Genomic DNA, 25,689 nt, shown 5'->3' on the forward strand with positions numbered 1-25,689 from the left:
ATGTGCAATCATCTGGAATTTTGCTAAAAAATAACACTAGTCAAAATATCAGTTTCTTTGTTATAATGTCTACAGAAAATAACCAAAACGTAGTATTTTCAGGGTAAAATAGTTAGTACTGACTGTTTAAGTAGATTTCACTAGAAAACAGTTCAAGTTAATTCTATTAAAAAGCTTACTTTGAAATGAATATGAGTACTTATCATATATTCATCACTTTATTGCAAGAGAGCCGTATGGAGATACTAGTTAGGTTAAAGAGTTACATCTTTGCTCTACCAGATGGAAGCTCTTTGAAGTCTTGGTCAAAAAGTTTAGTCACCGTCAGATTCTGAATCATAATAATATTTACCTGGAAGTGTCTATGTACATAATTGAAGGTGCTTTGACTCAAACTAATTTTCCAAATGGGCCAGTCAGCTCTTCAAGCCGCTTAAAATCCCAACATGCAAAATGGATAATAGGAATGTCATAACATCCATTATAAGCATAATTCATACAGAGCAAGAGCTCCTCATATGTATAGCTACCATCTAACAGGCGTTGTTCAGCACAACAGACAACACAGCAAAAACTGCATGTGATAAGCCTGAAATTCAGTTATCCAGGCATCTTGAGGTTATCTTGAGATGATTTCGGGGCTTTAGTCCGGTCGCGGCCCGGCCCGCGACCAGACCTCCACCCCCAGGAAGCAGCCCGTGACAGCTGACTAACACCCAGGTACCTATTTTACTGCTAGGTAACAGGGGCATAGGGTGAAAGAAACTCTGCCCATTGTTTCTTGCCGGCGCCCGGGATCGAACCCGGGACCACAGGATCACAAGTCCAGCGTGCTGTCCGCTCGGCCGACCAGCTCCCTCGCATTCCAATGTGTTGTAAAAGGTGCAGTATATCAGCAAATCGGGAATGGTCCTTGCACTCAATGGCCGGAAAACACGAGTATAAAGTTGTTTTAGAACAAAGAACCATATGTACTGACAGCACAAAACATCCACTAGACAGTGACATTGTAATTATCAAAAGAAGGCACCAAGCCGGGAATGCTATGTAGCTCCATCAAATGTGCAGGATATTCAAAAGGCATTAAATGTCGCTAAGTATGTGTGATATTGTAGTTGCCAGAATTAGGCTGGGAAATTGATATGGCAGGTGGCTGCATATAATGACTCCCCCAATAGTGAACATTCCAACTGTGAACAAGAGCTAGGACATACTCTCCAACACTACCTAATTTCTCCTGTAATAAATGATTTGAGAGCAAATGGTATAAAGTACTTTCAGGTCTACAAGTACTGTACTTCATACTTGCATTTTGCAAGATATTATTGTGCTCTCCCCAGAGTTTGCTTGTGCAGACTAACAGATCAGCCCACAATTTCATGTTCTCTTCTGATACCACGCATGACTAACCATCTTGTGAGATGGGGACATAAGACGAACTTATAGCTAGTTTTTATCTACACTTTTGTAATCTTAATCATCCCTATACAATTGGGTATCAGCACATTATTTGTTAATAAAAAAAAATCTTTGATTTGAGCCTATGGCTAAAAATGCTGGGATTTTGGGGAGGGGCATGGAGGGCGGTGTCAAAATCTACCCTAAATGTCAAATAGATGTCAAATCAGTCATCGAACATTACTTACATTTAATTGGAGTCAGAGCTGTCTAAATTTCCCCTTCGGCACCAACCTGTGGAAACTATGTAGCACCATTAAAGTTGCAGGAAATTCAAAATGCGCTAAATATCACTAAAGATGTTAATATGAGAACAAAAGGACATAAGGTGAGCGATTCATCAAGGATTCTATCAAGGAAGACATGGCCAAGACAGTTGGAAAACAAGAACGACCTGCAAACAGGACATTCAACAAGGAGATGCACGGCTGTAAGACTGACAATGAGGAGGTGGTCAGTGCTTCATTAAGTAATTATCAAAAGGTAATTATAATTGGGGGGTGTCAGTGAAGGGTAGTACCTCTGAAAAGGAATAGCCACACCTTTGGGTGGTTTGTCTGCTTTGGTCCCCTCCTGCACTCAACTCTCACCTGTGGCTCCTAGTAGCTGCTGTATGCAACAGCGGCCACACCTCAGGGTAAACTGCTTAGACTGGTGGACAATACCAGGTGAGGGTAGCCAAAGGTTTGAGGCCCTCTGTAAGTTGAGGCTTGCCTCCTACGCATGCGAAAACTGAACCCAGCGGACTGCACAGAAGAAACAACCAGGATTGTTCAACGGCCAGGAAGGCAGACCCAACAAAGCATTGTGGAGAGCAACTAGGGCGCAGTGAAACGTGCAGGACACTGCTGGCCATCCACTGCATCCTTACCTATCTCCTACCGTCTCGACTTATCATGCTGCTGAACCCAAATCGGCCGGGGACGAGAGAGTGAGGCTAACGATTTGCGTAACTCTCCCTCACTAAGCCAAGTAAGTAAGTCATGACCTCAAACCATATATCAAAGTCATGGTCATCTTCAACAACGAAGGATGAACATTATCAAAAGAAGCTACAAAGACTTGTGTTGCACCATCAAGTCGCAAGACATTCAAAAGGCGCTAAATATCACTAAGGATGCAATACGAGAACAAAAAGCACATAAGGCAGATGATGGCAAAGCTATCCGATTCGCCAAGATTCTATCGAGGGACAAATATTTGACTGGGGTCCTGAAAATCGGGACATTCAACAAGGAGATGCACAACTGTAAGAGGGACAATAAGCCTGGTCACTCCGCAACAAGCCTGTGTTTGAGGTGCAGTTTTGTTATCCAAATACATTCAAAAGATTCGGCCCTGGAGCCGAGGGATACACCTACTAGAGCACCGAGGAAAACCTAGTGCAGGCCAGTGAGGAAAGGATGCATTGTCCCAAGAGGTGTTCTGTCAACCTTCTTAACAGTTCCAACTGCATCATACACTCGTCTACAGTGGTGCAAAGACAACCTTCTTTCTTCGCATTCTATCCTGAACATCCAACCAAGCCCCTCACGAGTGACTGCTTCAGTGGGTGGTCCTATGACCCAAATGAGAGCCCTATGTTGAATTTTTTCACATATACAATGCCTGGAAAGGGGCCAGGAGAGAAGGACAAAAGCAATCTCTACTGGCCTCAGGGAGTCATACATGAACCCCCACCTCACCATGACAAGGCAAGACCTGAGTGGAAACTAAACTGAAAATTGAGAGAAAATAATGACCTGCTCAAAAATATATAAAAAAAAACATTCACTTGTCATTGTAAACGTATGTCACACTTGAGTTAGAGGATTTTCCAAACAAAATACAAAATTTAAATCCAAAGCAACTTGAAAATGAGAGAGACAAAAGTCTCGACAACTTCTTAGCTTGTGTCTTGAGTAACATTTAAAACTTAAAATTTTCATGTATTTCATAAAAGAAAAAATTCCACATTAATTTGTAATATTACTTATATGATAATAAGTATGGTACAAAAGATAACAATTAAAATAATTATACAAAAAAGTAAAAGTATAGTACTGATATATAGTAATTCAGTACATACACACTACTATTTTTTTTCTAAACATACAGAGACCACTTACCCCTGTATGTCACCATCCACATCCTAGAACTAAAAATTTACTAGTCAGGGGCCAGATAAAATGCTAAACCTAATTTTGAACCATTTATGCATCTCTCTCTCTCTCTCTCTCTCTCTCTCTCTCTTTATCTTCAGTTTTCATTTACTGTATTTAGAACACAAATGCAAAGAAAAAACATTAATCTCTCAATGTCAACTACACCACTTCCTCTCAGAAATATAATTACAGTATCATGAGGTTTAAATTGTTCTTTGCACTTTCACCACACTTGAGCCGCCAACTCTCTAGGATAATAGTTAGCAGTTAACAGCGTTTGCTTTACATATTTGGCCCGTAGTTACCACGGACGTAACAATCAATTGGTTTCACAACACGAGATTTACGTATCATTACCTTATTTCATAAATTATATCAAGACCCAGAAAACTTGAAAAGGAAAAGTAGGTCAGAACGAAGTATTTAAGCCCTAGATGTACATGATTTTGGAGACATTTCATTTTCTGGAATATAAAGCAATTAAAGCATTTAAAATTGCAATGACAGGAGACGTCATCCAGGATTATGGCAACATATCCACTGGAGCATAGCCTCTTTGGCTTTCATTTAATCAAATAATAATAATAATAATAATAATAATAATAATAATAATAATAATAACAATAATTATAATAATAATAATAATACGCTTTGCATCGATTTAGTCAATATCAGAACATTTCTAAACTAGACCTTATTCCTCCACCATCTCCTGTACTATAACGCAGTCCTTGTACACAGAGAAACATAGTCACGCACGACTATTATAATGTGGTGGGAATCTGGCACAAATTGGGGTTAAGCATATACATAGTTATAGTAAAAGTGCTCGGCAATAAAAAAAATGAAAGCTATATGTAAAAGTAGATCTTACAAAGACATTGGGCATTCCCCCCCCCCCCACTCCCCACCCACCCACCATCCTATCCTAAGCTATACAACGTCCCACATCGTTCATGTGCTCGTGAGAGAATAGGCAGCACAAAGTGCATAACCCAGTAAAACAGCAATGCAACAATTTACACATACCAGGTAGAGTACAAGCATATAGATTGGTATATTCATTTTCTATTATTAGAGCACTACCACAGATTCTATTATATAGACAATTAAAAAATGGGGGGGGAGGACTGATTCTGAACCAGATATAATCTTGTGCATTTAGCTAGTGCAGAATAGGTAGGAAGAACAAGGATCTAGTTTATTTACAAGCCTCCCTAGTCACTGACTAAATAGCAATTTCTGGTAACTATTAAGGTCCCATTCATAAAATTGACACACCAGGCATCAACAGTCATGTAATACAAACAGGAGACTGAATCATCATGTGTTCAAAATCTGATATTTTAAACTACTAAATCGATATTTAACATACAATATCCAACATAGTAAATGCAGCAATATCAGTGACAAGACTAACTGTGATACAAAAGCTGAGCTAGATTTTACTATGAAATGAATGGGAAAATTAACCTTGCACCAACTCCCCATATACTCAAAAGTGTTCAACTTACCAAACATTAGATTGATGGTTTTAAAAACTACACCCAAGCTCTTACATACCATCATTAACACAACTAAGACAATAACCAAATTGTGCTTCAACACAACATCTATAGATGTACAGCATTTTCCAGACTTATATTTCTGACGCAGCCCATTACATGGGTCATGCAAGTGTGTATATGTATATTCTCGCTTGGAGAATACCATGGGCATATATATACGTGTGTGTGTGTGTGAACTTGGTATTTGCACATTGCCTTACTTGGGGGATATGCATTCACATGAAAAAGGGCAAAAAGATCAACTGATCTTCACCATGTACATCTTGTATCATAAGTGAGAGTTGATCATCATCCTGTTGATCATCCTCTGAAGTGATAGTCTGCACATCCCACAATGGCGCGTTACATCACTCGAGAGGACGCGGACCGTCGAGAGGGATGGTGTGGAGGACTTCGTCCAGAAGCTGAAGTGCACGGTGAAGGTGAACCTCAATCCAGCACGGCGTTTCCTTGATGGTCTGTCGTGGATAATCTGGGCCCCAGCCCTTCACGAAGCTTAGACGCAAGATACACAGTCTTCTTAGATCATCCACGCCAATTCCTGCTGCAGCCGAGAGGTTACCTATTCAGGAGGAATTGTCAAGTTTTTCCAAATATAGTATATACTGCATACATAGTTTAACGTGTTAAAATGTATTTTGAACCATTCTGTGTACAGTACTTAGTGACAATATTAAATTACTATTCAGCTCTCCAACAATTTGGCTAGTACACTATTTATGACAAGATGTTAAGTGGGTAGTTATGCTGGCCACAACTGATGTTATATTACAGATTATTTAACAATTACATTGAACAAGTGTTATGCATTGGTTGCATTAAGGTAACAACACGAGAACTCCAGCACTCTTCCCCAGTATATCTCAAGATACAAATTTATATTAAAAATCTAAAACATGCCTCATCCCCCTCTCTAAACCTATTAAAAGTTAAAAGTATTTAATACATATCCTTGTAGTTCCTACATGCACTATTTAAGATTACATTACCATGTGATACTATGGTTCATGTCTGAAGAGTTGCATTACAACTCATTGGCATGTAGCTACTATATAATATACTGCAGTCTGAATAGAATTTGTACAGTGTGACCCAATTTACTACATCAATTGGTGCATCCAAGTGTCCCTTACAGTGAAAAATCCTGTTAGCCGAAGTGGGAGGCTGGTGGTGAGGAAGTTTCAGGCATCCTATCAAAAAACAAATTTATACTGTATATACAAGAGTTCTTACATTCTTGTTCAGCCACTAGCACACATAGCATTTCAGGTAAGTCCTTAACCCTAATTTTCCCCGGAATACGACCTGCCAAATCGTTTAACAACCAGGTACCCATTCACTGCTGGGTTAACTGAGGCTACAGTTAAGGATTGGCACCTAGTCAACCCTCCCCGGCCAGGATACAAACCCAGGCCAAAGCGCTCGCGAAACGCCGGGCGAGTGTGTTACCACTTCGCCACAGGGACTGCAAACTGCTAAACATATGAGTAACTGGTACCCATACCCACTTCCAAGTCAACAAGACCCACTTGATAATATCAGATCTTGGTTTTGAAACCCTGAAGTACACATGGTGCTGCCACCTGGTGTGGGGTGGAGATAAACACCAAGAACGCAAACAAGCAATCACCAAGAGTCGTCTCTGGGCAGTCACTTGTAATGCCAAAGAAGGGCTTGTATAGGTTTGTGATTTTGATTGAATGATTTTTTATTGACTCCCTAGCACCTATTCTGACCTTGCAGCAATGCTTGAACAATTCCTAACCGCACAGGTTAGGAATGGAAGGTGTCAGAATATGTCATCCTGCCTGATTTTTTATGAACCTGCTCAATAAGCATCGCAGATCTTACCTTACAGAACAACCCTAAGTGTTAGCTCAGAAAAACTCCTTACATTAGGAGTTTAAGTAACACAATCCTGACATGATGCAAAAAGATTCAAATCAAAGCTATTGGAGAGGTAGTATATATATTTTTTGGTAGTCTTTAATCAACAGGAGGGGTGTTATCTCCTCTCAAACCACACGGCACCTCTGATGCATTTCCGATGGTTCCTTTCATATAAAAGGGGTGACGCCGAGGAAAATAAGACTCGCGTCAATACCAAAACAAAAAAGACTATGGTTGTAAGCCTACCGGAAGAAAAGCAAAAACTCCCTACACCCACCTACTCACATCAACAAAACTGTAAGTATTCAGAGCGCCAATAAATGATTAATGCTTCAGTGGCAGAATGGGGCAAACTAAAGCGCATAATTCTTACCCGGAGAAATTCCACCTACAGTAGCTGGGCCCGAGATCTGTCCAGCAACAGCAGCTGCCTGCGCCGCAGCTGCTGCCTGAGCCGTAGCTGCCTGAGTCTGCATCTGCCGGTGGCACTGACTCAAATCAAATACCTGGAATGAACGCACACCTGCAGTTCTCTCATAATAATAAAAGGAAATCATGAAACATATTCTCAACTGAACAATGATGAATATATTCAACACACCTGAGTAATACAGCGACAACAGTAATTAACAAAAAAAAATATAAAATGGAGAAAACAAATTAACATCAACAGCCAACATTAATAAAAATTAAAGTCAAAGTTAATCATGACTTTTTTTTAATTTTACATAATGTTAAGTTGTGAAGTGACTTTAATTGTATAATGTCTTCAAGAAGGAACTATACAGATTTTATTAGAAGTTACTCTATCAATCAGATCATGATGGATATATTAGTTTTTGTCGCAAGCAATAATTACCTTCCTGATCATGTAATCACCATCTACGAGATACATATTGGAAAAGATCACCCACAGTAGCCAACACATTATAATAAAACAAAACCCCATGTTTTAGGTTTATTCCTCTTCATGCAAACACACTGACAAATTCTTGGGTATAGCTCTCCATAATAATGTGACAGTCTAGGATCACTCACCTTGATGCAAGCACACGGGTATATCTTGTGTACAGCATCACCCGGGGAGCGGCCAGCTTCACGATCGAGATAGTAGCTCTGGACGAAAACACTGTGGTCACTCAAGCAACGCAGCCACACATCTCCTTCGCCTCTCAGGTCCAGCTGAACTCCCTTACCAATGTGCAATCTACAGCATAACGAAAAAGTGACCTTCTGAATCCCTTCATGCAGACCCTATGTCCAACTTAAATAAACACACATGCACACATCCACCTTCCGCCATACCACACATGCATGCATGCACCCATTCCCTCCTCCCCCCCTACACACACACATGCATGCAACCACACATCCACCCACAGCCATCCCACCCCATACATGCATGCATATAAAACATCCACCCACAGCCATCCCATCCCCCACCACACACATACATTCAAGAGTGTCACAGATCAATCTGTGAATCTCTTGAATGTGACCACTTATCAAAGATAAGAGGTCACAGCTCTTATCAAAGACAAGAGGTCACAGATTCAAGCTAAGTAAACAAATGGGCCAAAAATACAGTAGTATTAGAAAGGTTGGATACTGAACTAAAAAGTTACTAATTACAATGATGATACTGCACACACACACACACACACAAGAGCCAGTGTTTATAATACATATACATTGTACAACTGTTTATTGTCATTTACTGTACATTAATATTTTGTATTATTAAAATGTTCACAAATGATTGCTCTTTTGTATGTTACGTGTACAAGGAAAATGACACTTAGTCACAACAATTATTTCGGTGAATTTCCTAGAGAGATTAGACAACATGCAGCATGGGAACCTGAGTATTACAAACATTCCACCACCTCCATATATGTTCACTGCTCTCTACAGACCCTATGTACTTTATTTATATGCTTTTCCAAGTCCATAAATGTTATATACATACCATAATATTTCTTATGCTTTCTCTACTAGCTATCTCAATGCCAATATCTGATCCCATGCCCTGGATCAGATCCCTTAAAACTATAAAAAGTACTCAAATTTGTGTCGACGCAACTTACCTAGCCCTCTCACTTTGTTCCGTCCGGTGAACATTACTGAGCGCTCCAAGACAAAAACGATTGCCACCAGAGGGATCCACATAACCATCCACAGTAACTGCTGGACAACTGGAGGGCACCTTAAAAGTCTCACCCACCTGAATGACACATACATTACAAATTAACTAAGGATAAGTAATATAGAGTACATGTGCTGAGTAATAATTCCCATTGTTGGGGGGACAGGAAGCATGTGTATATGTATGCCTTAGGCTTGCACCAAGGTCCCCCAAACAACAGATGCCCGACTCTCGGGTGCCTATTTACTACTAGGTAAAAGGAAATATGCCTGACCATTTCTGTCCACCCAAGAATCAAACCCGGGATCCCAAGCTGCGAGTCAAGAATATAGCCAACTGTAGTAGAGAAAGCAAATTAATTGTGAAATACTGTACAAGTAAAACACATTACCATAAATAAAGATTGGCATTACACTTGTAATGCACAAAAAAACAAAACTCCATTTAATTTTATTTTCTTCCCAGTGTTGCAGAGTTCTGTTAGATGCTGTGAAATGTTTCCACGTAGGAAGTAATATTCACCTAGTATAGTACATGTTTAAGAGTTGATGGTGTAATGAGAGACCGTTCTGACATTACAGCATGCCAGGTTTGTGTGATGTCACCTTGGTTGTTCAACAAAAGGTGGGGGTCCAAGAGCCTACAACTCGATCCTGCAGTCACACCTAAAGGAAAATGAATTGATGATTGCTAACCCATGAGAAGTTGACAAGCACAAATGCTTACAGTCCACCGGCATGCAGTACAGGAACACAGGAGGAGCTGGATAACAAATGAGAGGGCCTCATAATGATCTTGATAAGACAATATAGGAGGAGCAGATAGACAGATCACAACTGTTTGCACTCGGCGACTTCAACTTGAAATCCAGACTGGAAGGCCTACAAAGCAAAAACCAGAGGACTTTTGGACTGGTAGATTTGTAAACCTCATCCTGGAGACATTCATGTATCAACATGTTCTTTGTTTTATCATATCAACAAGCTACAAGAATGACGGAAGGGAATGTTCCTTCAATGCTGGATATGATATTCACCGGGAAAGGAGAGAGATTTGATATTCAGTATCCTCCACCCAAGAGCAAAAGTGACCATGGCCCTTAGGAAATAAAGTATGCAATACATTATAATCTAGAAGAAAATGAGGATAATGAAGCAGTTGAAAAACCTGATTTCAGGAGAGGACACTATGTGAACTTTAAAAAGTTCTGAACAAATTTGACTGGACAAACTTGCCATTAGGCAAGTACTGTAAGTGAGATGTCTATCAAGTTTAGTGAAATATATGATAAAGGCACAACAAAATTTATGAAGTTGAAAACGGTATTGCTGAATGAGAGAGGTCCGAGAAGAGAATACAAAGTTATGGTAGTGGAGAGAGAGAGAGAGAGAGAGAGAGAGAGAGAGGGGAAAGTGCGCATGAAATAAATATACACATTGAAGTACTAGAGGGGTATTATCTACTTAAATACCTATAACCGATTGATAAAAGAGGAATGTGAGCAACTGAAGATTAGAGCGACTCAGAAAACAAAAGTGACAGTAAAATGAAAGTCATGGTTAGAAACAAAAAACAAGATTAGAACAGATGCAGACAAAAGGGCTGCACATAGAAGTGCTGCCAACTATTATGTATGTTTTTTTGGGGCAAGATGATAGTGTGGTTTGACAGCTAAAAATACAGTTTTAGAACAGTAGAAATGGACAATCTGATAATGTATGGTGTTGGGAAAATACATTCAACAAGGAATGAAAAATAATTTTTGCATTATTATTATTTTTTAGGGGGGGAAGGGGGTGTGGCTGGTGACAGGCAGCCTTGTTGCTACCCTTGAGGTTATCTTGAGATGATTTCGGGGCTTAGCGTCCCCACAGTGCGGTCCTCAACCAGGCCTCTTTTTGTTACACAACAAACCCCAGGATGCAGCCCGTAGCAGCTATCTAACTCCCAGGTTCATATTTACTGCTAGGTAATAGGGGGCATCGAGATAAAAGAAACTCTGCCCATTTCTTTCCGCCTCCATCGGGGATCAAACCCGGAACCTCAAGACAACAAATCCGAAGCGCTGTCCACTCAGCTGTCAGGCCCCTCCCTAGACACCCTGCCAGACTCTAGTCAACACGGCACCTCCAGACCATGCTATGGAGAAGTTGTCTGGTAGTTTTCTGTTAACCTTAGCAAAGTAATGAATTATGCTTAATGACAAAATTATATACTTTTGTCTATAGCATGACCACTGAATGAAATATGGTCTGCATAAGTGTAGTGCTACATTACTGAACAACAGTTATAATAATATCTCGTGTAAGAAAGCTATCTTTTCTTATCGTGTCCCTGATTAATGCTGAATAACATCCGAGTTATCACTAGATGAAAAGAATTAGCAATTTCTTAGCCATTGACATATTCGAATATTTTAACTGAATTATTCACTAGCAATCCTTCAAGTTCTCGTAGCAGCCAACTTCACTCTTGCCTTTCCAATTACCCAAGATAATTGTATTCTAAGAACAATATTTCACAATCCTTCAATCAATTGTATTCTACACATTTTGTTAGTCCACTTATTTTCTCACCTGGGTGTCTAACTCAAAATACGCTATGGAGCACCAAAACTCCGGGCCCGGCTGTGAGGAGAGCGGCGCAACCTGCACGTCTTGCATCAACTGCTGTTGGTCCCCTGGGAAAATAATGATCCATCATAAATTCTTCACACCCATTCCTTTCCCCTTTGCTCTACTCTGTTTAATAACTGATGCAATTATGAGAAAATCTTTGGAGCAGGGCGACTGAATCACACAAACAGGGCAAACAGAGTGGTAGACGGTTGGAACAAGTTAGGTGAGAAGGTGGTGGAGGCCAAGACCGTCAGTAGTTTCAAAGCGTTATATGACAAAGAGTGCTGGGAAGACGGGACACCACGAGCGTAGCTCTCATCCTGTAACTACACTTAGGTAATTACACTTAGGTAATTACACACACGACGGCCAAAGATTTTCTCACACACATATTATGCTATTGTACTGTCAATATTGTACTTATACATTTACCTCATCAGTCCCATTAGGTTTCCATTATTTCAGCTTCTGCGCACACACACAAGCATCTTTTTCCATCAAAATATCTGTAGGTGTTCTATCCCATATTTATCTAACATCAATAACAATAATTCATACTCGCATACACTTCTCTCATCAATTTTACCAGTTAAACTTTCAAACTATTTTTCATCGCTGAGCAGGACCTGCTAAGCCCACTACATATGTTTATGTTCAGGAGCCCAGAGAGAGAGGAGCATATTCTATTATATATACACTTTTGTTTTTGCTTCAATTCTCTATGAAATTAATTTGTAAACATTATGACACCAAATTTATAGTTATAACCCAACAAATGACTTAGAAATGTAAAATAATTGTGCACATTTTTTTCGTCTCCGAGCAGCCTGGGGAGCCTGGAATGTTTACAGTCCGGAACACGTTTATGGTTGGGAACGTGCGGAGAGGCCGGACCACCAATGTGTTATAATTTCTACTGTCCCCCATTTTGCTTGTGAAAAAATTACCTTTTCAAATTTACAGCATAACAATTTTTCATTACTTATCCTCATATTTCCTGTTAAACTAGGTAGAAGAGATGACTCAATGAGTAGAATATACAACATTTATAAATATATTTGAATTAAAAAAAAAATCATGGAACAATTCTTTTACACATAACAGACAGAAATAAACCATCCATCAAGAGCTACCCATCTTGACACAGGTATTATTAAAGAAAATTGATCAATAACCATATAAAGAGAAAAAACTAATTAAAACAATTTATGCTTCTAGAAATAAATAAATAAATAAATGTTTATTCAGGTAAAGTACATACATACAAGAGGTTATACAAAAATTGATCGATTTATAGATAGAGCTAGTACATACAATGCCTAAAGCCACTATTACGCAAAGCGTTTCGGGCAGGAGAAACTCCTACTATCTAGAAACTAAAGTTTCTAGATAGTTTCTCTCTAGAAACTATCTAAAGTTCTCCAAGTGCACAAACTCTAGACCCGCTATAAACTCGACTTACAGAAGCTGTGGTTCTGTCGATCATTCATCATGTTGGGAGTATACGATAGTGTGTTTTGGCCGCTCCAATTTGGCTGCGAGGACATGGAGTGTGTGGTAACAGAATGAGGCGAGACCTGCTGGGGCGACGCAGCGGCTTGCCCGAACTGGGACGTCACTGGGCCTCCTTGGACTGTTCTAGAGTTGGCGCCCGTTCCACCAGTCAATACTGCAAACCCATTTTGTTGTTGCTGTTGCTGCTGTTGTAGTTGCTGTGGCTGATGTTGTGGCTGCGACTGTTGTTGCTGCTGCTGAAGGTGGGGTGACAACGGACCCATGCTAACTGCTAAATATGTGGAAAATACGTCATTAAAACACAACTCATAACATAGGTTGTGATTTTGTTTTTCTACAAAACAAAATCAATTACTATTGATTACAGTAATCAATACGCTAAAACACAAAGCTAACGACATATGACAGACTTGTTAAACTGATAATAAGTAAAATAAATTACCGTGAATATTTTAACATGATAGACAGATGCTTCCATGAATGGAAGATACAGTACTGTACTATTATGAATATCTTGTAATGTGTTTTTCAACCATATTTTTCAGCCTTCTAGACAAGTATCAAGGATGTCAAAGAGTGTGGAGTTGAGCAAACTATTAAAAGATAGAGAAGAACTGCCTTGTTGGATGAAGAAGACATAATAGCAAGTTATGTTAAGAAAAATACGTACATTTTGTTGACAGAGTAAATGAGAGATACAAGAAAACTAGAGAAAATGTATATGTTTATTTCTCAGAATGTTTCGCAATATGTTTATTGTTTGTGATGTGTGTATGTATGTATGAACACGTTGTACCGAACGGGGTGAGAATAGCTTGAGCTACCTCATCCCTTTGTGTGTATTTTACCTCAATAAGCTTATTTCAATTTCAAGAAAACTAGAGTACAGTGAGAGTAAAATGTCTGTCACACAGGCAGGAAATAAAAACAATGCAAATAAAATGTTTAAAAAAAATGAACTAAAGAGATGATTAAGAGCAGGTGGAGAAAGTACATTAGAAAGTCTGATGTTAGTGTTGAAAAGCATGCTTGTGTGAGCATGACATGTCCAGTGGAGTGTGATGAGTGCAAAATTGAATACCAGCAGATATATCTAAGTAGAAAACAAGTAAATCAATCAAGAACCTGGGGCCAGATTCACGAAAGCACTTACGCAAGCACTTACGAACGTGTACATCTTTCCTCAATCTTTGACGGCTTTGGTTACATTTATTAAACAGTTTACAAACATGAAAACTTGCCAATCAACTGTTGTTATTGTTATAAACAGCCTCCTGGTGCTTCAGAGCTCATTAACTGTTTAATAATTGTAAACAAAGCCGCCAAAGATTGAGGAAAGATGTGCAGATTCGTAAGTGCTTGCGTAACTGCTTTCGTGAATCTGGCCCCTGCAATGTGGGAATGCTGCGGGTATCAAGGTACAGAATACGAAGAAATTATTAGTGTAATGGAGATAAAAGAATGGAGTGGGTGTATAAAATTTGCAAAATGAAATGGACAGTAATACTTTGCCAGGCTATTGAAGAAGAGTTTAATTGTGCTAATATAAAACATGTAAAAACAAAGGGGAATTAAAAACATAAGTAAGAATTAAAGAGGCATCAGTTTACCAAGTGAAAAGGACAAGTATATGGAATAACAGTGATTGAAAGTGTACAGGTAATTACAGATCAAGTGCTGTGATTAACAAGGCGAATTTCTTGGTAGAAGAGGTTGTCTGGCTTAGATCATTTATTTGAGACAGTTTATGGAGAAGACATCTGGAAACTTGCCATACAGTGTCTGGAAACTCGTCATACAGTGTTTACACACTCGCTGGATGGTGTCTGTAAGCTCACCAGTGTCTGGAAACTCGTCAGACAGAATCTGGAAACTTACAAGATGGTGTCTGGAAATTTATGAGACGGTGCCTGGAAATTTATGAGACGTGCCTGGAAATTTATGAGACGGTGCCTGGAAATTTATGAGACGGTGCCTGGAAATTTATGAGACGGTGCCTGGAAATTTATGAGACGGTGCCTGGAAATTTACGAGACGGTGCCTGGAAATTTATGAGACGGTGCCTGGAAATTTATGAGACGGTGCCTGGAAATTTATGAGACGGTGCCTGGAAATTTATGAGACAGTGCCTGGAAACTTACGAGAGACAGCATCAGGAAAGAACTGCTGGGAACCTGGAGTAGATGGAGTTGGGGACTGAAGCCCTTGTGACATGTGACTGGATGTGCTGCCTGCAAAGAATGAATTTATCTAACTTTAGCTCACGTTATTTTGACTTAAAATATTTTCCTATGCAAAAATAAATTATTTCAACAAACTTTCAATATTTTAAGGACTAAATTCAATCAACTACATCTTTGTTAATAATTTAAATAATGCTTCTTGTTTAAAATAAAACTTCTATAAATTCTCATAGTGCTTCCTGTGATCTAAAACTAACAAAGTTTCAAGTTTCAACATAATATATAATGACATGCTTACTATCTTAAAACCACACTGGACATAACCAGCAATAAGAAAATACAACTGAGTAAGTTTGTAACCATGTTTCATCCGGGCATGCAATTTGATTTTAGTTATCCCATACATTGCCAATAATGAACCATTTTGTTGAAAAAGTTATCTTCTATGGACTTCTAAAATAGTCCATGGCACTATTTTGGTCAGGAGGGGGGAAGGGGTGGAACATTTTGGGATGCATGTGCCAGCAGGCTGCTTCTGCTGGGTAGATTATATAAGGTGATGAAAGTGATGTTGATGCTTTGGAGCTTTTATTTTGTATTTCTTTATCAGAATGATTCTCTTGAGTGAAATGGAAATCAAATATGCTGTCAATAATCCAGGGTCTATTACCTTGTCTGCAAGGGATTATGTAGTGTGTACAAACAGAAGCTATAAAATATGTATAATATAATTTGGAGAAATCTAGATATGTATGTTTAAATTACTTTTTTTTCTATTCAGAATTTGATACTCTCCAGTCAAAGACAAATTTTGTTGTGGCTTTACATAAAACAAAGCATTGTAATGGGCAATGTTTGGACTTTTATACTCTGCCGTGTACGATCTATCTTGAGGTTATCTTGAGATGATTTCGGGGCTTTAGTGTCCCCGCGGCCCGGTCCTCGACCAGGCCTCCACCCCCAGGAAGCAGGCCGTGACAGCTGACTAACATCCAGGTACCTATTTTACTGCTAGGTAACAGGGGCATAGGGTGAAAGAAACTCTGCCCATTGTTTCTCGCCGGTGCCCGGGATCGAACCCGGGACCACAGGATCACATGTCCAGTGTGCTGTCCGCTCAGCCGACCGGCTTCCCTCTAGGAAGCAAAATTTCCTCCAAGCGTACATAAGTCGTAACTGTACACATAGGTGGTTACCTGTAGGTGACAGCAGAGAGAACGACTGTTGGTGTGACACGGGATGATGAGGTATGGTCTGTTGCGGGTTGCTCACCACACTTTGGTGAAGACTTCCTGCCTGAAATGGAAATACAATATCTTCATTATGATCCAGTACATTCACCACACCATTCAAATTAAATTGACAATAATTCAAAATATACCGATACCAACATATGAACGAGTAACAACATTAATACCCAACCCACAAGAATAAAATAACAAGGAAAGTAGCAACATTTCGGTCCATCGTGAACCATTATTACATGTGGGGTTGGATATTCATTTTCAACCATGTTATTGTACTATTCTCTTCAAGTAAAATTATCAACATTTAATTAACATTTTGCAATTATATCTAATCCACATTAATGTGTTGAATGCTGAGGAATTGCAAAGGAATGTGAATGAGTTTGATAATGTAGGCAATAGCAGAAATTAAAAATGGTGAGTGTAGGAAAAAGTAAGATTATGATGGGAAAAGAAAGATTATGATGGGAAAAGAAAGATTATGATGGGAAAAGAAAGATTATGATGGGAAAAGAAAGATTATGATGGGAAAAGAAAGATTATGATGGGAAAAGAAAGATTATGATGGGAAAAGAAAGATTATGATGGGAAAAGAAAGATTATGATGGGAAAAGAAAGATTATGATGGGAAAAGAAAGATTATGAACACAGTGGTTATTCCTGCCCACAGGAATAGCTGTGGGCAGGGATTCCCCAGGATTACTGTTCCCACTCTGAACACCAGATCATCATATAAGCACAAACCTTGTGGTGTTCAGAGTGGGAACAAAGATTCCCCGAACCTCTGCCCAGTTCCCAGAAATCGGATAATTGAACATTCTTCAAAAAATTTGACAGCCCTCGGCGAGTCCCTGAGGAACACAATCACATCTAATGACGGATGCTAAGTGAGGCGCTCTGTCAGACAAATGCAACTCCTAGAATCCTCTTCAGAACACTGTGTACAACACCTTGAGAAAGGATGCAGGTTACATCCAAAAATTTGGTTTTAATACGCTTACACATATATTGAGTCGTTGAACAAATCCACAAGGGCCGCGATGAGGATTCGAACCTGCGTCCGGGAGCATCCCAGACACTGCCTTAATCGACTGAGCTACAACAGAGTTAAAAAGAGTTGAAACCGAAACTTGCTCAGTTTGAAACAGTGCTTGCTCAGGTACTTTATCTCATCCTCAAATGGGACATAGCCAAGAATAAGTCCCTGGTTGATTGACAGTCGAGAAGTGGGACCAAAGAGCCGAAGCTCAACCCCCACAAGCACAACTAGACGAGGCGAGTACAAAAACTATAGTACTGTATCATCCTTTGCAGATAACACTAGGAGTTTCATGAGCGTAGCCAATATAGAGGACACACGGGAACCTCCAATCTGATGTTAATCAAGTCACAGAACTTGATTAACATCAGATTGATGACAATCTGATTTAATCAAGTTCTTCTCAGACAAACGGGTCACAGAAAATAACATGTTTAATGAAGATAAATTTCAGCTGTGCCAATATGGGAAAAAACTAAAATATCAAAACAGAAACTACAAACAAAATGCAATCAAACCACACAATTGAAAAAAAGTAAATACAAACAAATTTGGGAATAATTATGTTGGAAGACCTTACTTGTAAAGAACACAATACAGTAGCTGTCACAACAGCAAGAAAATGGCAGGTTTGACAACAAGAACCTTTCTAATAAGAGATGCCAGATAAATAATACTTTTTAAGACATTATCAGAGGTCCACAGCTGTTCAACACCCTCCCAGCAAGCCTTATAAATATTGCCGGAACAAAGGTGGATGTATTCAAGAGCCACTTAGGCAAGTTCTTGCAAGAAGTGCTGGACCAACCAGGTTGAAGTGAATATGTAGGCCTGCGGGCTGCTCCAAGCACCAGCCTGTTGGACCAAGTTATCACAAGTCAAGCCTGGCCTCAGGCCGGGCTCAGGGAGAACAACATCTCCCAGAACCTGCTCCAAGTATGCTCCAGGTATACACTAGTGCTAAATAGGGTAGAATATTGTTGTACACTAACAACCCCATTCAAATCGGTAGAAATTGCCAATGTGGAAAAACGTGATAACGTCTTTTACTACCCAAATGCCCTTAATAAAACATCTAAATTATTGGGAAAGCATACAATTTTTAAATATGTATTCTCTAGAGTGCAGGCGAGAGAGATGCACACTAATTTACAATTGGAAAATACTAGAGGGACTGGTTCCAAATCAGCACACAGAAATATCTAGATACGAGATCAGGAGGCAAGAAGTGCAGAATAGCCCCATTGAAAAAACAGAGGTGCATTAGGTACACTGAAAGACAATTCTACATTAACCAACATTAATGGCCCAAGATTTTTCAACACTTACTCAAAATATAAGGGGCACAACTTGCCAATCTCTCACAGTGTTCAAGAGAGAACTTGATGAACACCTCCAAAGGATACCTTATCAACTGGGCTGTGACTCGTACATTAGACTATGAGCAGCTGCGTCTAACTGTCTGGTTAGCCAGACCACCAACTAGGAGGCCTGGTCAGAGACTGGGCCATGGAGACATTGATCCCAGGAACCGTTAACAGATAGCATGATAGATTAGAAAAAGAATAGAAACACCATACTGCTTTTCTCCCAGCCCCGACATAGAGAAAGTATGATAACTATCAGAAGAAAGCACCAAGTCTTATGACTATATAGCACTGGGAAGAATGGAAAAAGGCAAAGTGCTTAAGAATACAAGCAGAGGAAATTAGTTTTCTTCAAAAAAAAAAAAAGAAACTGGTGTATGAGGAAACGTGAGAGAGGTGGTCCGAGTGAATGGAGTGAAAGAATGAAAACGTGGAGTAGTGCATTCATTGAAGCCCAGTACACTTCGGTGGGTCCCGCCAAACACACACCGAAACTACGACGTTGGTACAACGTTCGAACAAGTTTTAACACCTCCTAACCAATTATAACAACCAACATAGCAAGTTGTAACAACGTTCTAATACGTCATAAACACGTTAAGCCAAGATGTAACAACTTTATTTCAAGTTGTAACAAGCGGAAAATAGAGACAGTTACGGTTTGTGTTTCCAGGGTTGTGTTAGTAGGATGTTGGCAGGAAGACTGCACAAGGGTACAGTAAGATCATCTGTTGGAGGTACACTACAGGACATCTTAGAAGGCAAGAGCAGGACAATGTATGGAAGTAAGGGGGTGTAATGCATTAAAGGTGATGAGGGGTAAAAAGATTGTATAATCATAAGTGTGTCTTAAAAGAAATTTCTACTGTGCCACCCCCAAGATGAGGAGCTCCCAGAAGAGCAAAATAATATTGTAATAACATCAGTAAATAATAATAATAATAATAATAATAATAATAATAATAATAATAATAATAATAATAATAATAATAAATAATAATAAAATCAAATACATCAATATACATTATAGAGCTGTAGTTGACATAAAAGTCGATGGTACCCCACCTGTGAGGACGTAGGGCTAGCTTGAGGTCCGGCTGGCTGCTAAATAAAACATAATTAATACAGTATACAGTACAGCATTATTATTTCACTCATCTCCGGCATTCACCTAATTAAAAACCCATTCGGTTATACAATACTATACATTCTTCCACTAAAACATCAGCAAACTAACAATTAAAGAGCAACTGAAGAACATATTACCGAGAGACCTACATGCAGAAAAGATGTACAAAACTACTGCATGTCATATTTGTATCCTTTAACTTTCTGCAGTTTCAGGACGATTATAATTTAGACCAAAAATTCTGAACTTGTACATTTTTCTTTGGAAATGCTCTTAGAACTTGACAAACATGAATATGTGAATATGAGTATATTCAGGAGTACTGACAGTTATTTCAAGGTTATGGATTATACACCCATTTCTTGCCATTTCACATTCTCAGCTAGAAAGAATCTCGGTTCTCCTCCCTGTATCCTTTCATAACTATATTATTAAAAAAAATCAAGAACAGGCCTGAAACTTGGAATAGGATTACGAGCAGTTCCATTTTCAATTGACATATCCCACCTGAGAAGACGTAGGTCCTGGCTGTGGACCCGACGGTTGATGAGATATGGCAGAGAGCCCCGAGGGACCTGGAGTGACGGACGGTTCTCCAACACTGCCAGGTCCTCCACTCGCTTCACAATCCATACGTATTCCATACTCATCCTTCACCAGCTGACCTGTAGATGCACCTTGCAGGCTCAGTCCAGTCAAGTCTGCTTTGAAGAAGAGTGAGTCAGCTCTAGCATGCAACTCTCAATCTCTACATCCATGAAGAATAAAGGATGATTGCATATATACTGAAGCACAATGATATCACAACACTGTGATGTGTGTATGAGAAAATATTGAGGCTGGTTGATCAGTCCAGCAACCAGGAGGCCTGGTCGACGACCGGGCCGCGGGGACGCTAAGCCCCGGAAGCACCTCAAGGTAAGGTAAGGAGGCGATGCAATAGGATTTAACCCGCGTCCCCAGACTCCCCACCAGGCACAAGCACTACCCACTGAACCACAAGGAGCTTTAAACTATCTCATCGTGCAGCCTTAATATTTTCTCAAGTATACTGAATATGAACTAACATGTCATATGATGCAGCTTTAAAAGTGGATAGTGCACTACTAAGAAAATGAAAATGAATAGATCTGTACTTTTCTGGGTCAATGAAGCAATTTAAAAAAGTATTCACTTGAGTTGACTAGATTCTTAAATTTTTCCCTTTTGAAATTTTCAGAAAAATCTGCAACATATTTGTATGTTTGAATAAGTCAAAATATTCCATTAACATTGAACATTTCTGTAAAAGTCCTGCACCCTTAACAATTTCTAATACTGTATATCTAGAAAGCATTTATTTCCAATACAAGATAAACATAAAATATAAAAATGAACCCATACCACGGAATGCACAGTCATCCACATCAACAAAAGTTTCAACTAGTCTATAAACTATATACAGCAAGTGCTCAGTAATCTGAATTCCAGTGGCCAGAATCTTCTGGTAATCATAATAGCTTCCAACGAAACTGTGGAAGCAGGCAGGTTAACGATGGGAAAGTGCAGGTCAACAGCGTGAGTACATAGTTAAAAGCTGGGAGTAACCCACTGGGTTGTGGTAAAAAATTTTATTTTGGGACATCCCTGATAAGAAATTTGGCTAACTTGAATAATCAGCTAACTCAAATGGTGGTGGGCCCCATATGATTCAGATTACCGAGTACATTTTCTTTTTTTTACTCTCTACTTCAATAACTGCATCATTTCCATACATCAAACTTAATATAACCCATCACTTCCTACCAAAATTGGATAATTTTGACTTGCTGCATTACCCAATCCCCCATACACACTAAAGAACCATGGGGGCCATCAAACAATCTCAGCAATGCCCTTATACTGATATCATATCTCCTAATTAAAATGCCATTAACTTAGTACACAAGCTCTACTTCCTAAATAAGAATTCATCACTGTATTTAAAGACATCACACCCACTCTATAATGTGTATCTCGTACCTCGGTTTGCTTTGTGCACTTAGAAAAAACCAGTTAAGGGCGATGTTACAATAATTAAGCTACGTTCAGTTAGGAATCCAGCAGCATACAAAATTTGGCAACTGCTCAGTCCCAATATACTGGATCTGAAAGAACACATTGCATCAGATTTTTTAAATTTCTTTTCATATTAGTTTTAAATATTACTTACCAATTCCTGGTGAAACCACTCTCTCATAGTGGTAGGGGTTCACACACACCGAATCACATTTTAGGTCAAACGCAAATTGGCAGTATTTAACATGCTTAAGTTCATTTTTATGCAGATCTGGCCATCGCCAAATGCGAGCGTATATCACATGAGGAAATCCTTTTCGGCCCGCTACCTGTGGAGATCATAGATACAATGAGAAAATATCTTCAGAATGTTATTACACATTCGGCATTAATTTGACTTTTATATTAAAACCCTGTAAGTACCGTAATTATCAAAACTTGAACTATGTTCAGTTAAGGCTTTCTTTTAGCACATGAACTTAAGTAAATATATGACTGTGGGCATGAATAAAGATAGTATGGACATTATGTTCAAAATAATCACTTATACAAGAGAAAAACAGCAAGAAATTTTTATGTTACGATTTATATCAAAGTCATCATTTTCAAAGTTTTGTTCAAATCAAATCAAAGGAAGAAATAAAGATAACTTTATTTGATTTCATTAATGCACAACTAACAAGAGTTACTCATTCAATATACATGAAAAATCATTAAAAATGCTTCTTAAACAGTCAATTTGTCATTATATTTTAGCCCCATTTAGACCAATGAAAAGTACGAGGCTCAAACAGAAATGCTACAGCAGAAGAGTGTAAAGATACAAGTGTTACAGCACTTGTATCTCGCTCTCGAATGCACAAATGCATTGTTTTATCTCTATGCACGCACAAGTACCAATGTACTGTACACAGAAATCACAATAGCGTGATGCATCAAATGAACAAATCCACAAGGGTCATCCCGGACATAGGTTCGAACCCTCGTCACAGCCCTTGTGGATTTGTTCAAGTACCAATGTACTTCTGTTCAAAATATGTACAAATCCAATCAAATCAAAATTATATAAGTATTAATAATAGTAAGCCATAGTAGTCAGAATTTGTAGTAAGTAGTAGTAGCAAGAACAAATGGTAGAAAGAAGTAGTTGTACAGTAGTAGAACGTGGCAATGGTTGTAGAAAGCAGTAGTTGTAGTAGTAGGATGAATTAGTAGTAGTAGGAACAGAAGAAAGATGTAATAGTAGTAGTACCACCACAAGAAGTTGAAGATGTAGAAACTGATGATTGATGATGTAATAATAATAATAGTATTAGCAGCAGCAGCAAAAGGAAGTCAATGTAGTAAGTAGGAGTAGTAAGATGTAGTAGTAGTAGTAGGAAATAGTAGTAGCAGGAACTAGTAGTAGTAGGAACTAGTAGTAGTAGCAGTAAGATGACAACAGTAGTAGTAGTAGTAGTTGTATTATTAGTATTACATAAGCACGCAGCAAACAATTCAAACCTGTAATCTGCCGTCAAGAGTGCGCTGTATGGTGACGCACTTGCTAGGATGAGATCCATTGGTTGTAATTGCCGTTATCAAGGAGTCCAGCTCGTCCCTCTTCTCCTGAAAAATACATTCGATGTAAAAAATAGTAATTGATTTTCTTTGGTTATGGTGAGAGCAGTGTTGGTGGATGACACAATGATGATGGTATTGGTGGATGTTACAATGACGATGGTGTGGGTGTTACAATGATAATGGTGTTGGTAGGTGTTACACTTGTAATAATGATGGTGGTAAATTGTCCTCAACACATCATTGAAAATAAACGTTTCATTCACCTGGGCTCTCGCAGACTCGAACCGTGGACCCCACGCGGTGTGAGGCCAAAGCTCTATCGACTGGGCTATCGAGAAATCTTAATAGAGTAAGATTCCTGAGGCAACTTCTGCCACCATGCTGGAATTTTGTTTACTTTCCCCTGATTACTACTGTAGCACAGAGGAATTAGTGACCCGCGCCCTACTCGATAAGCACAGTCGATAAAGCTTTGGGCTCACACACGTGGGGTCCACGGTCGAGTCTCCGAGGGCCCAGGTGATTGAAAAGATGACTGTGTTGGTGGGTGTTACAATAGTAGTAATGATGATAATGAGGATAAGGATGATGATGAGGATGATTATAATGATGATTATGGTAGTGGATGTTACAATAATGTTGGAGGTGGTGTTGGTGGCGGCTACTACAATGATGTTGGCTGATGTTATGATAATGATGGTGTTTGTGGATGTTATGATGATAGTGTCAGACAGACAGATGCTCCCTCTGGATGATGCGATTCAGCTCTGCTCCCAGAGCGCACAGATTGGTTGATCTAAATTCTGGTTTCCCAAGACTGTGTAACTAGACTTAAAAAAACGACTGAGCACAGTGAAGCAGTAACTACTTGACTCCCTAATTTTCAATCAGGTAATTTCAATTAGACATATACATACTGAACAACTACAATACTGGATATTCAAACATATTACATATATACGTACATAATTCACACAAGGACAGATAGGCTACATGACAGCTTGGACAAGGGATATCACAGGGTTTCTGGCCCTGTGACAGCATCTCGAACCATGTCATTTTGCAATGCAATATGCAAAACAGAAGACATCTAAGTATGTATACTACGTAATGATGTGAACAATCACGAGTGCCCTTCAGTAAATATCTAATATTGGCTGCGAGAAACATGCATATTCCCAGCCACTACCTCTGACTGCAGAATTCTGGAGCAACCTGTCATAAGTAGCACGTGCCACCGGATGACGTGCGCGTCATCATCACGTGCTCTGGTGTGCGTTGTAAATGAACCAGTAATAGCAAGAAGAGTAATCTAGTAGTGCTGGTCAGTAAATTAATAGATACAGGTATCTATTTCCTTTAACTCGCTTTTTGCTCCCTATGTAACACTTCAAGCAAATTTGTGTGGCATCAACCCATGCAGACTGAATTATATCTCAGGTCAAGTGTGGCCATCAGCGAATCACCACTTCCCTACGTGAGATCACAGATCTCGCCTGTAGATTTAGATTGCTGACAAGTTTTAGTGATGGTGGGTGGTGATGGTGGTAGTGGTGTTTGTGGTGAATGAAGATGTGGTGGTCATAATGATAAAGGTGTGGGTGTGGTGATGGTAGTGATGAAGGTGTGGTTGGTTGTGGTGTTGGAGACGATGGTGAAGGTGAAGGTGTGGGTGGTGGTGGTGAGCCTCCTTTTATCAAACCACTTCTGGACAATTCTTTCCCAAGAGATAAGAAAGTAGTCAATACAATGTGCGAGGAAGACCTTAGTCTGCAACTACAGCAA

The 25,689-nt window shown here is 39.3% G+C and overlaps 1 protein-coding gene across 7 annotated transcripts in view; it reads right to left on the reverse strand.

The window, feature by feature from the left end:
• Window positions 1–3,373: 3,373 nt before the first annotated feature.
• The window catches only part of Med (Smad/Smad4 homolog Medea), a 45,786-nt gene continuing 23,470 nt past the window's right edge, over window positions 3,374–25,689 (reverse strand). For 2 of the 7 annotated variants that reach the window (XM_069322553.1, XM_045742438.2), the window contains exons 3-14: window positions 23,845–23,949; window positions 22,496–22,670; window positions 20,812–21,008; window positions 20,241–20,276; window positions 16,719–16,818; window positions 15,481–15,570; window positions 13,287–13,610; window positions 11,783–11,886; window positions 9,148–9,284; window positions 8,099–8,267; window positions 7,434–7,566; window positions 3,374–5,732 (exon numbers count right to left, since the gene is read on the reverse strand). In XM_069322553.1, the coding sequence (XP_069178654.1) occupies window positions 5,518–5,732; window positions 7,434–7,566; window positions 8,099–8,267; window positions 9,148–9,284; window positions 11,783–11,886; window positions 13,287–13,610; window positions 15,481–15,570; window positions 16,719–16,818; window positions 20,241–20,276; window positions 20,812–21,008; window positions 22,496–22,670; window positions 23,845–23,949 (1,785 nt within the window). In that variant the 3' untranslated portion in view covers window positions 3,374–5,517. The remainder of the gene's footprint in view (window positions 5,733–7,433; window positions 7,567–8,098; window positions 8,268–9,147; window positions 9,285–11,782; window positions 11,887–13,286; window positions 13,611–15,480; window positions 15,571–16,718; window positions 16,819–20,240; window positions 20,277–20,811; window positions 21,009–22,495; window positions 22,671–23,844; window positions 23,950–25,689) is intronic. The other 5 variants (XM_069322556.1, XM_045742441.2, XM_069322557.1 and 2 more) reach the window with 4 other exon arrangements.

This window comes from Procambarus clarkii, chromosome 11, assembly GCF_040958095.1.
Source record: "Procambarus clarkii isolate CNS0578487 chromosome 11, FALCON_Pclarkii_2.0, whole genome shotgun sequence".
In the NCBI taxonomy this organism is placed as follows: Eukaryota; Metazoa; Arthropoda; class Malacostraca; order Decapoda; family Cambaridae; genus Procambarus; species Procambarus clarkii.